This window comes from Triturus cristatus, chromosome 2_1 (genome assembly GCF_964204655.1).
Source record: "Triturus cristatus chromosome 2_1, aTriCri1.1, whole genome shotgun sequence".
Taxonomy (NCBI): Eukaryota; Metazoa; Chordata; class Amphibia; order Caudata; family Salamandridae; genus Triturus; species Triturus cristatus.
This window is the reverse complement of record NC_140581.1, coordinates 15,969,641-15,981,917: the sequence shown is the minus strand read 5'-3', so window position 1 is coordinate 15,981,917 and position 12,277 is coordinate 15,969,641. Positions and strand designations below refer to the sequence as shown.

At 46.8% G+C, this 12,277-nt stretch overlaps 1 protein-coding gene across 7 annotated transcripts in view; it reads left to right on the top strand.

Annotated features, from left to right (window-relative positions):
• TLN1 (talin 1) overlaps positions 1-12,277 on the top strand; it is an 880,838-nt gene that overhangs the window by 750,379 nt on the left and 118,182 nt on the right. For all 7 annotated transcript variants that reach the window (XM_085627686.1, XM_085627681.1, XM_085627685.1 and 4 more), the window contains 2 exons: positions 4,893-5,009; positions 8,498-8,683. In XM_085627686.1, coding sequence (XP_085483812.1) covers positions 4,893-5,009; positions 8,498-8,683 — 303 coding nt within the window. The remainder of the gene's footprint in view (positions 1-4,892; positions 5,010-8,497; positions 8,684-12,277) is intronic.

Here is a 12,277-nt window from a genome sequence, read left to right as displayed (position 1 = left end):
TTTAAGAGTAAATGGTGCTGAAAGCTCGTCAAACACGAACTCCACAGCACCATAATGGCAACACTGGTATCAAAATTCTCAGCACATTAAACCCGCACTGATGCCAGTGTGGAATTTAATGTACAAAACACCACAGAGGGCATCTTAGAGATGCCCCCTGACACCTAACCTACAATCCACGTCTGGTCTGGGAGGCTGCCTAGGCTGCCACACAGCAGACATGATGCTGGACCCCTGGGTAGGAGAGCCCCCGCTCTCCTGGGCCTGCAACAATGCACATCCTGGGCGAGGTGCTAAATCTCCTCCCCCAGGATGGGCAGGGGGAAGCTTCAAAGGCATGCCGCCTCTGTGAGCTTCCCCAGGCCACTGCAACCCCCCACTCAGGCGGGAAGCTTGGCCGGAAACCCCAAATAAGGACAGGGGAGCCTCAGAGCAGACGTGGATTGTAGGTTAGGTTTTAGGGGGCATCTCTAAGATGCCCTCTGGGGTGCTAGGTACATTAAATCTCACACTGGCATCAGTATGGGTTTAATGTGCTGAGAAGTTTGATACCAAACTTCTCAGTCTTCAGCGTTGCCATTATGGTGCTGGGGAGTTCGTGTTTGACGAGCTCTCAGCACCATGTACTCTTAAATGGCAACATATAGATGTTGGCAAACGATGGGGAAAAGTTATCACCCATAGCTACTCCTGAGTGTTGTCTATACCAGGTGTCCTTATGCGTAGTAGTTGTTGTTGCGTGTCAGATGCGTAAGTTCAAGTACCATCTCAGTGTGCTCGTATAGGGTGGCATCACGCTTTTATGAAATGGAATGCTGGTGTATATTGCACTCACGTCTAAGGTGACAAAGGTAAGCTCATCAGTCCAAATAAGATCTTCCAATTTGTTTAATAGATTTTTAGTGTCCTCAATAAAGGCAGGTAGGTTACGTACAATGGGCTGCAAAAAGATGTCAATATATTCCGAGATACGTTCTATATGCCCCCCTATCCCAGAGATGACAGGCCTACCCGGAGGAGCTGTTGGGTTTTTATGTATCTTGGGCAAGGTATAAATGTATGCGGCTCGTGGTGTAGGATTAAACATGTACTTAAACTCCATATCTGGGAGAAGACCCGAGCTCAGCCAATATCTCAGTGTCTTCTCTACTAGAAGGTTGACTTCCTGCAAGGGATTCCTAGAGATCTTCGAGTAGGAACCCCTGTCTGATAATTGACTGTCAATTTCTCCGATATAATAGTGGTTATCCATACGGACGATGTTGCCTCCTTTGTCTGCTTCCTTAATGGCGAGATCTGAGTGGTCTGTCAGTTGTTGTAGGGCTGTTCTTTCTTCCCTGGTTAAATTATCTTTGAATCTAGTGGGTGCACGTTGTATTTTGTCCTCTAGTTTGTATAAGTCATTGGTTACTGCTTTATAATAGCAGTCAATCGTATTGGCAGGTGGTAGCATGGGTGTGAAAGTAGATTTAGTTCTAAGCCCCTGTCTGTCTGCAGATTCGTTCCAATATCAAGATCTTGTAGGATATCCCCACTACTGGGTACTCGTTCAATACTATCAAGTGATAGGAGCATTTGTATATCATGGATTTCTTTAATAGATTGCTCACTCTTATCCACTGTATACATAGGTACTGGACACAATTTCTTGTTAGTATCAATAATTTCTTTAACTTAAGTCGCCAAACAATAAAGAGATCTGTGTGAAATTTGGTCCAGACAAAGGACAGAAACTACGGCTTTTTTTGAATACATCAATTTCAGCATTAGTTAACACATGTTGTGACAAATTTACAATAGAAACGTCATCCTTCACATTGTTAACAGTAGATGTTGCCACTAGAGTTGTATCATTAGGTACTTCACTCTCTCCAACACTGAGTTCTTTTGCACGCGCGTTACTGATCTTGTCACTCTTTTGTTCTGTGTCTGTTCTTTCTACCCCCCCAGCCTTGTTCTTTTCCTCCTGTGTTTTTAGGTCGAGGACTACCGGTCTGCCGGAGGCAGAACCGGAAGTCGGAAGATTTAATGTTTCCTAGAGTGGCTATTTAGCCCGCCTCTCTTTTTGCTTCTCCTCCATTGGCTGGCTTCCTAAACGGAGGCCCGCCATTGGAGGAGAGAGCCGTCCCTCCAAATAGGCTCCGTCTTTTTCAGATTCAGGGGCGTGTTCTTGCTGTTCTTTCCACTTTTTAGCCACGCCCTTTTAGAACACCAGGAACACGCCCCCGAATCCGAACATTTTTCGAAGCTTCCATCCGCCATTTTTTTGCTATAGTCTGGCCGTGAGGATCCATCCGTCCAGCGCCGTGTTGTTGTGCTGGTGGCGGCGCTGCCGGGGCAGGCTTCACCGGATGGAGTGAGCAGAAGAGCTTAGGGGTGACTTCAGCAAATAATTCTGGGCTGCTGATTCTGTTTTGGTGGTCTCTGTAACACGTGTGGTTTTGTGGCAGTTTGCAGCTCGACGACTTTTGCGTTGTGATAGCCTGATTACGGTGACTGCTGCGACTTACTTGACTCTCTTGGTTTAGGACGTCTAAGGCATGGGAGCTGTCACCGATGACGAAATTATCCGTAAGCGGCTCCTAATCGATGGCGACGGTGCCGGTGATGACCGACGCCTCAGCCTGTTGGTTAAGTCTTTCGTGAAGTGGTGTCACTCCGACTCTGAGGACGGGGACGTCTCCTCCCAGCAGATGCTCGCCACAGTCTCGCAGTGTGAGACAGTGGGCGGTGAACACAGACCAACAAAATGTACTGCAGCGCACTGGGGCTAACTTAATCACATTCTGTATCTGTCATTCTATGTATAGGATTAACACTTTTGGTTATCTGTTAATCTTTGCACCCATTTATCGCATCCTTGGGATATGTACAGCAATTCATGCCATCCATGCCCCCCCCCCCCCCCCCCCAGACGTGATATGTTCCGTCACCTTAGAGTGCCTCCCAGTCTAGGAAGATTTTTTTAGCAGCCCCACACAGGGCGCACCTTTCATAGTCTTTTTTCCCTCGCTCCTGCTAAATTCCAACATCACTGAGCGTATGCATTTTGACACGTACGCCCGTGTAATTGACCGGTTCACACCGGCTTGAAAGAAGAGCAGGATTCAGTCTTCCCTTCGACTTTGACGGACATAGACGGTTTCTGAGCAAGCGATAAACATTATCCACGCCAGTTTATTCTCTGCGATTCGCTCAGTTGTTTTTAGCTCATTTTCAGTCTAATCGCACACATAGTAAATACCGGCAAAGAGATATGGATACGCGTCTATTTGTTAGATTATTTTGACACGTACGTTCGTGATATTGACAGGTCTACACCTGCCCATCTGCAGAGCAGGATTCGGTCCTTTCTTTCACTTTTGCTTTTAATGACGTGACGGTTGCTTGTCAAGCGGTAAGCTTTCACCACACCAATTTTATCTCTATAAATGCGCTCATCTTTTCATCATCCATCACATAGTGAACATCGGCGTGAGACATGGTCGCGCTTTCATTTGTCAGTCTATTAGATTGTTTTCAACAGCAGGACCAGGCTCGCGCACAGCGTACTCAGCGCTAGCTTGACCTCTGACCTCACTCTCTATTTCAATACCTCACTCTCTCTCTCTATCACACTACCTCACTACCTCACTCTCTCTCTGCTAATGCAATAGGTATCACATATGCAAAAAAAAGCTAATGCCAATAGAAATGACAATGCCATTTAATTAGGGATACAAAAATGATAAAAAAATAATGAGCAATACCAATAGCTCTACCTATAATATTGCCGAGACCATTGCATTGTAAATGCTTGTTGTTGTTGAACCCTAGCCTGGTCTCTTTCCGGTATTTCTCCAGTTCTGATAAAAAAGATGAACCTGTGGCATTCATGTCACTCGGCCCAACAGTAGGTAGTGTCACTCCTGGCTTCACTTATTTCGCTTGTGATGCTGGATAAATCAGACTCACTTGCCGACGTGGAGTTTCAGATCTCTTATCATTAAGAGCATTAACCCAACCTCTAGGTTTAACTTTGTAAAATTTCTTGGCAAATGTAAAAATTCTCCCATTCTTAGTCATTCTCATCCCTTTTGAGTTTACGGATTTTTTCATCTCAATGTCTGTCTGATGGGAGCTAAGCACCTCTTTTAATATATATTTTTTTTTTCTGTTGCTTCTGTAAGATTAAGTTGTTTTTTCTCTTCCTCGACGTGTTCTATTTTACTTAATAATTTAGTAGTATTAATTTGTCAACCATATCTAAGGCGGCCACAATACTGAGGAGTATCAGGGCAGCAGTGTTTTCCTGATACCAAGTGAGCCTTAATTCCTCAAGAGTGAGACCTAGAGCTATCTCCATCCTGCGGCAAGGGCGGAATATAAACAGCTGTGGATCCAGGTGATAGTTATGTTTTAACTAGCAGCTTAGCTTCAACACTTTGCTTGTACATTAAGGGCAGTCAGTACAGTGATGAACCAGTGATTTTCTTGTGCCGTGCTGTCCGAGTTATCCTTTTTCAGTTGGGGATGACTACTCCTGCCTTCCACTCAGCGGGGACGACTCCAGAAGAGACATTAGTGGTTGTGGCAAGCATATGTCCTGTTTTCTTAGCAAGTGTTTGTGTGTCATGGGTTGGTGCTGTGTAGGTATTTCAGATGGTGATGGGGGTGCGGAGAATCTAATGTGTCCCCCCTCCCCCCCCCAATACATGCCCACTACCTCATTCATACATTACACCACTTCCTACTCTGTGGGTTTCAGGAAGAGGGTGTGTGTATGTGTTCTGCACATGTAGGATGGTGCGTCACTAAAGGTTTTTGCGGTGTTTCCACCATTGTTAGCATTATCACGTGTACTATCGAAGTAGGAAGTACCCTGCTCAGGTTTCCTGTTCTGTCTTTTGCAGGTGATGGTGACGAATGTGACATCACTATTGAAGACAGTGAAGGCTGTTGAGGATGAAGCGACAAAGGGCACCCGGGCACTGGAATCAACCATTGAGCATATCCGTCAGGAACTAGCTGTAAGTATAACCCTTCCGCAAAATTGAATCCTCCATCTTCATTTGCACCTTCCATCCATCGTCAGTGCGCCTCAACCATATTTTGCTATTTCCCGTTTGTATTAGTCAAAATATGGAGGCAGAATTCTTTGTAATTCTTATTTCCTGAAAATATTGAGATATTGTTTGCTGTCAGCCTTTTAAGTTTAGTTTGTAGACCATTCTCTTTCCTCTTTATACATTGTTTTTTGCGAGTGTGCACTTTGTCTGCATGTGCTGTGTCCATCCTCCATTGATTCACACAAACACCCCAAAAGCTCCTGCTTGTGGACGCCATCTTTAGATTCTTTTCTCCTCCATTGGAAACACAGCCAGCAGCTTGTCGGTCATTTAATCAGAAGATCGGGAATATTTGAATTAATCATTGAAGAAAAACTTAGAAGAGTTGAGTAAAAAATACAGATATTCCGACAACCAGCACAGACGACCAGAATGTTTGGGGGGGTTTTCCTCTAGGAGCCAACCATGTGGGTCTGGGTCTTTTAGATTTGACCCAAATGCCGCCATAAGATTTCACAAAAAGACTGCAGCGAGAAATTCAACCTTTGCCTGCCAAGGGACAACAGCATGGATGGTTGTGGAACGCTTGCTGAGTTTCAGCCGAAGACACTGAAAAAACAGAGGTGGCTATCTACTCAGGGGCGCGCAGTCTCCGCATAAGCACTCCTCTTTGAAGGACATGGGGTTGTCTCAAAATGAGGAGGTAAATGTCCAACCAGAAAGGACACCAAAAATGATATTGAAAGATAGCGAACAGAGGCACAGTGGACTTCAGACTTGAGGTTATCGAAAAGTATCCTGGTATCGAAAACACCAGTGCTCATGGGAAAGCCCAAGCACGAGTAACCCCTTGGGTCAAATTCAAGAGACCACTGGTGGTTAACCCTTGGATCCAGTCTAGACTTTGAAAGGCGATCAACAACACAGTAGGGAAAAGTTATTACAAAAAGAGGCTTGGACATTGAAGAGGAAAGCGTGGATTCTCAGCACCCTCCGAGTCTATAATTATGACATGAAAGGAGGTTGTCTTCTTGAAGGAGTAATGTGTTCATTTGAAGTCCGCCTTTTTGCTCGAGGCCTCCGTTTAACAAAACCTGTTTTTCAAAAGACCTTTTCCAATCCATTTTCTATTGGATGATATATTTTGACAAAGCAAGCTATTTTCATGTATCTGTATTGTAGGAACCTGGCTCTTTATGTAGTGTGCAAAAAGAGGAACTCTGTATTGAAATTCAAGACAACCCATATTTGCTTCCAGGGCTTACGTTCATAATCCCAAATGCTCTCTTTGTGGTCGTGTGGTCGACCAGTTTAGAGTTATCAGAGGGTCGTGCTGAGCATTTGTTGTACTCACAGAGGCAATAAACGAGACACACACTCGAATAAACCAGAGACCAATTTGGAAAAATAACAAGTATATTTATATATATTTGACTCCAAGAATTTCGCAAATGGATAAGTACTTTTCAAGATATCACATTTTATAGGCAGGTAAAATTGTAACAACACAAAATACGTTTCTATGCAGTTATGCTTTCCTATGGAGAAAGACATACATTGCATACAGGTACTTGCAGACAAATTCCAGGGGTCCCCTTTAGGACTTGAGGTGCTTGGGGACCAAAGTACCACCAGCAGTTTGAGTTCACCTGCCCTGTAGTGTCTGGGTGCAGAGGTGCTGGATGGGTTGGTAGCCTTGCACACTACACCGTAGGCAGAGAGTGGGGGAGAGGGGGCACCTAGAAACAGACTGCAGAGGGAGACTTTGGGACAACTTCGGGACCTCCAAAGGGGGGGGGGGGGGGAGGCTCTGTGAGGGTCCTGGAATCAGGGGAGAACAGTTGGTGGTCATAGACCTGTGCCGGGGAGCTCGGTGCAGAGGGTTTTGGTCGGCTAGGCCCATGCATCAAAGGCACTCCCGGATCTTGGTTAGGTGTGCATGGGGGACAAAAACAGGACACCTGGGCCACTCTTGGTGCACCATGCCTCCTTGCATAGCTAATTTTCAAATGGGGCTGGGGGTGGCATCTCCCAGGTCTGGGGGAAGCCAAAGGCAGTAGGGGCGTTGAAATCCCTGGCCTTGATTTGCAAATTTACTATCCATCCTGCTGGAGGAGGTGTAAACATCTCCTGCTAAGAGCAGGCATGGTTTCTGACCTCAGAGTGTGGGCTTTCACCTCCAGGGGGGTCAGAAACGTGTCTGTGGTGGCAGGCAGAACGATATCAGTCAGCCAGCACACTAAGAGGCTGGTAGGTTTTCAGGGGGCACCTATGAGGTGACCTCTGGGTGCATATCTTAATAAATCCACTACTGGAATCAGTGTAGATTTATCAAGACCATGTAGTTTAATACCAAACACCTAGTGTTTTATTGATGTTATCATGTAGCTGGGGAACTTGTAATGAACAGTCCCCAGGACATATACTTAAGATGGCTTCCCTGTTCACTTGTACCGCCCCAGCAGGTTCACTATACAGCACAAGGGCATACCTGCTCATACTGATATGTCCACACGTAATATAAACCAGACTGCCTTCAGGCTGTAAGGCCTGCATTAGGCGTGACTTGTAGATATTGTATGCAGTGTGTCTGTGGGCTTGGCACACAGAGTGTGTGTCATGGTGGGTTTTCACACTTGTTTGCACCAAGACACACAGCCTTCAATGGCAGTCTGCATGAGTTTGGTGGCGGGACCCTTAGGGTGGCACAGTACGTGCTGCAGCCCTAGGTACCAGGGGTATCATTTACCAGGGCCTTACAGAGGTGCTAAAGGTCTTATCAGTTGGGTAACAATTGCACAGTTGACTTATTTTAGGGAAAGAGCGCTGCACTGGGAAGCTGGCTAGCAGTAACCCAGTGCTCTTCAGTCTAAATTGCATCAGACACCAGGCGAACAGTGGGGGTGGCCATGTCAAAAGCGGGCACTTTCCTACAATTCTGACATTACAGCCTCACTGTGATTATTTGAACACATTCTGAAATAGGGTAGACTCCCTTGCACTTTGTTTGCAGTGCAATTACTGTATATCCTAAACTGAAATTTAGAACTGTGACATACTATGATATAAATAGCCACATGCTTGCTTTTCACACTTTGCTATAATAAACTATGTCTAATGATGCTTTATAATTTTTATCAAATTGTAACACGTGTTCTGTTAACCTCTAATTTTGATCTGTCTCCTTTTCGTATCAGCTCAGTTCTTCTTCCCTTCTCTTTTTTTCCTGTGGCATTTCACATGTAAGTTGTGCTTACAAGCCTCCGCCTCTGTGTAGCTCTCTCCTTCTCGTGCCTCACTTCATTTATCTGTTTCAGTCACTTTTCTGATTCTTCTGGTGTCAGCTCCGCCTCTATCCCATGTCCTCACAGCCGCTCCATCGTACCTCGATTTCTTTTTAGTTTGTCCTGTCTCCTCAGCACCTAACCCACATTTTAAATCTTCCGTAGGTTTTCTGCTCCCCCGAGCCACCACCTCAAACATCTACTCCGGAGGATTTCATCCGCATGACCAAGGGAATCACCATGGCAACCGCCAAAGCTGTAGCTGCTGGAAACTCGTGTCGCCAAGAAGATGTCATCGCCACAGCCAACTTGAGCCGCAGGGCCATCGCGGACATGCTGCGCGCTTGCAAGGTGTGCTGTGTGCAACACCAGCACAGCTCTGAGGGGGGCACTGCATGTGTCAGGGCATCTGTGTGGGGCATGCAGATGACATTACCTTGAAGGGGGCACCGCTTGAGGAATCTGGAACTAGTGTACGCAGTAACTAGGCCTTTGCATTATAGATGTGGGGGCGTTATTGGAATCCCATTGAAGGACTGCCGTCTGTCATTCTCTATCACTATTCAGGTTTGCTGACTGTTGTCAGTGCAAGAATGATACTTTTCTAGCTCTAGGTTGGTTGTCTTAGTTTGCCATACTCTTTTGGAGTAGGCCTTAGTTGATTCTACTAAATTCCAGATTAACACCCGTGGGTGCGCATGATAAGGGGGGGATTGTTGAATCACTGGGGGCTTCGGACTGCTTCATCCTAGTACAGCGGGTCAGGCTGTTTTATCCAGTTGCCTCTAGTCAGCTAGGCAGCATTGTGCAAAGAAGGGTTTTTGAATAATGGCAACAGTTTTAATTCAATGCCAGACGCGCTTGAACACCTTGTCGCTCTCCGGATGGTCTTGTCAGTAGTTTTGTCTGGTTGTTCTGAGAATCGACGACTTGTAGTAGTGCAAACTTTTTAAAGTACCGGACTGCTCAATTGCTAGTCAAGGCACCAAAGTAGGTCAGTCAAAGGATGTTTCCTCTGCGTGAAGTGTCTGTGGCTTAGTAGCTGGTACCTTTCTGCTTTGACACGACTGGTTGCCTCCTGCATATGTGTGTGTGAGGATGTTACCTGCTATGGTGGTTGCACACACCAACTCATACTTAGTGAAGGATGAAGGGCAGAACAAGCGCTGTGATGGAATGGAGGTACAGAGTTACTTTGGGAGACTGCAACATGAATTGAAGCTCTGAAGATTCCCTGGGTTTAGAATCTTGGAAAAGAATGTTCGAGGCATATGAGCTGCAGAATTCACACTGTGCATAGATCGCCATCTGGTGTTGGGCACCGATGCTTGCACCTTGTTGTTGTCCTGGAAGAAGTCTTTTGTAGTCACAAGATAGGTGACTCCTCCCTTGGACAATAGTGCGCATGGGCATCGACCCCACCCTCAGATTGTTTTTTTTTTCTACCATCGGGTTCGGATGTAACTTCAGCGCTCCGGTTCGGTACCGTGTCATCCAAACCTTTTCGACGCGCAAAGCATATCAAACTCGACTGTATTGTTTTCAATCGTGTGCTTTTCAACGCGCTACTCAAATACTCGATTTCGGTCATCGACGCGGGCCGCTGGGCCTATCGGGGCCATTCGGGCCTACGGCTAAAGGAAACGTCTCCATTTAAAAAATACCCCAAGTGTGGAGCTAAATTTCCATACCGCGACCAACACAAGGTCTGCAACCTATGTCTCTCGCCCAAGCACGAGGAGAAAAACTGCCAAGCCAGCGCCTCCTTCCGCTCCAAGGAGCCTATCCGTGATCGCCGGTCCCGACGACACATTATGGTGCAACAAGCTGCACCGGTGCCAGAAGACATCTTCGATGAAGGCCCGATGTTCCTGAGGCAGAGGATTTGGAGGATCTGGACACCGTTTCCGAGGCAGACGACTCCAACTCCGCTTACCACATCATTCCAGGTCAACGAGTGAGTACAAGTGCCCCTGCCCTGACCCTACCAGAGAAAAAGAAGACACCGGTCAAAACTTCGCCTGCAGTGCCCAGTCCCGACAGAAACAAAGCTTCAGAAGCCCCGCCCTCAGGCTCAGCTCCGAAGACAAAAGAAAAGCCTTTCTGCAGCTCGGGACCGAGCAAACCGCTTATCAGTGCCCCCCAGACACCGTTGGCACCAAAGCCGGGAGCTTATCCTACTCCCGCAATTCCCAAAAAGACATCGGCACCGATGCAGCAAAAGGCCTCAGATCCGAAACCGAAACATTCGGAACCGACAAAGATTTCCGAGTCGACACCGAAGCCGAAGGATCCAAAAACCCCTTCAAAGGCTCCAGAGCAGAAATCTAAACCTCGCTCGGGACCGAAAAAATCGGCACCGAAAGCGGTTACCGAAGAGGAAGAACTTTTTCGGCCAGATCCCATCGATCCAAAACAGAAAACTCTCCAAGTGGACCCCAAGACAGGCCATATTGTCAACGTTCCACACAGGAAGAGGTAATTGGACACTCCACACATCCCTGATGTGCCTGTAAAGAAAAGAGACTGTGCCACTTCACATTTAAGACCCTCCTCTCCTGTTCTTCCTACTAAGCCTTTCTCTCCTCCAAAGTCTCCCATACTTCCTCCATACCACCACCACCACAGGATGATGATGATGATGATTTAGGGGGTGGAGGAGGGAATAATGACCCTTTCACTGACCCTGATGACGACACAGACGTGCCACAGGACCCATGGGGTGACTGATGACCCAGTAGGTCCTCCAGACCTTCCTGATCCCGATGCATACCCATAAAGCCATCTCCTCTAGATACAATATTGGCTTTAGTCAGCTCATTGATAGGGCTGCTCAGTACCATGGTGTTCAAATGCATTCGGACCCCACAGAGGAAGACTTCCTACTAGACACGTTTGCACAGTCACAAAAGACAGTACAAACGTTACCCATGTTAAAAGGTGTCATTAAGCATTCCTCTGATATATTCAAAGACCCGGTAAGGGCTAAAATTGATAAAAAAATATAAACCCGCCTCAAATGATCCCACCTACATCAAAGGTCAACTTCCCTTAGATTCCCTAGTAGTGACCAACCCTAGAAAGCGTGCCAACTCTCAGACCTCCGGTGATGCTCCACCTCCAGATAAGGCGTCTAAATTATTAGACGCTTCGGGCAAGCGAGTTGCTGCCCAGGCAGCTAATCACTGGAGGATAGCCAATGCTCAGGCGTTACTTGCCATGTACGATAGGGCTCATTACGACGAGTTTGAATCCCTAATGCAGCATTTGCCTGATCAATACAAAACCAAAGCCAATGCTTTGATTCAAGAAGGCAAACTGTTAGAAATGGGGGTCTCTGGTTGGCAGTGGATGGAAACTGTCCAAGCAGGGACCCTTCTTCCTAAGTCAGAGTGAAGGGCTGCACCCCTTTGACAACCCCTGCTCCACCCCGTGGTAACGTAGCACGAGCAGTTAGGCTAATCTCGGAGGCAGTGTGTTAAGCGTCTATGACCATACACAGTAAATACAGTGAGGAACACTACAAAGGGACTCAACACAGGTAGGTATCAAGAAATAGTGTTCGAGGCATATGAGCTGCAGATCACACACTTAGGATAGTAGATCGCCATCTGGTGTTGGGCTTGGATGCTTACAGGTTGTTGTTGTCTTCGGAAGAAGTCTTTGGTCACGAGATAGGTGACTTCTCCCTTGGACGACAGTGCGCATGGGCATCAACTCCCATCGTTAGATTGTTTTTTTCCGCCATTGGGTTCGGATGCAACTTTTCCGCTCCGGTTGGAAATGATCAATTCCAAGCCTTTCGAAGCGAAAAACTTCACACAAAACATCGAAGCACCTTCATTCTCGACATCGATTACATCGGCTCGATTCCGGACGTCGACGCGGGCCGCCAGGCCTATCCACGCCGTGAGGCCTACGGCTCATGGAAAGGACGCTGTTCAA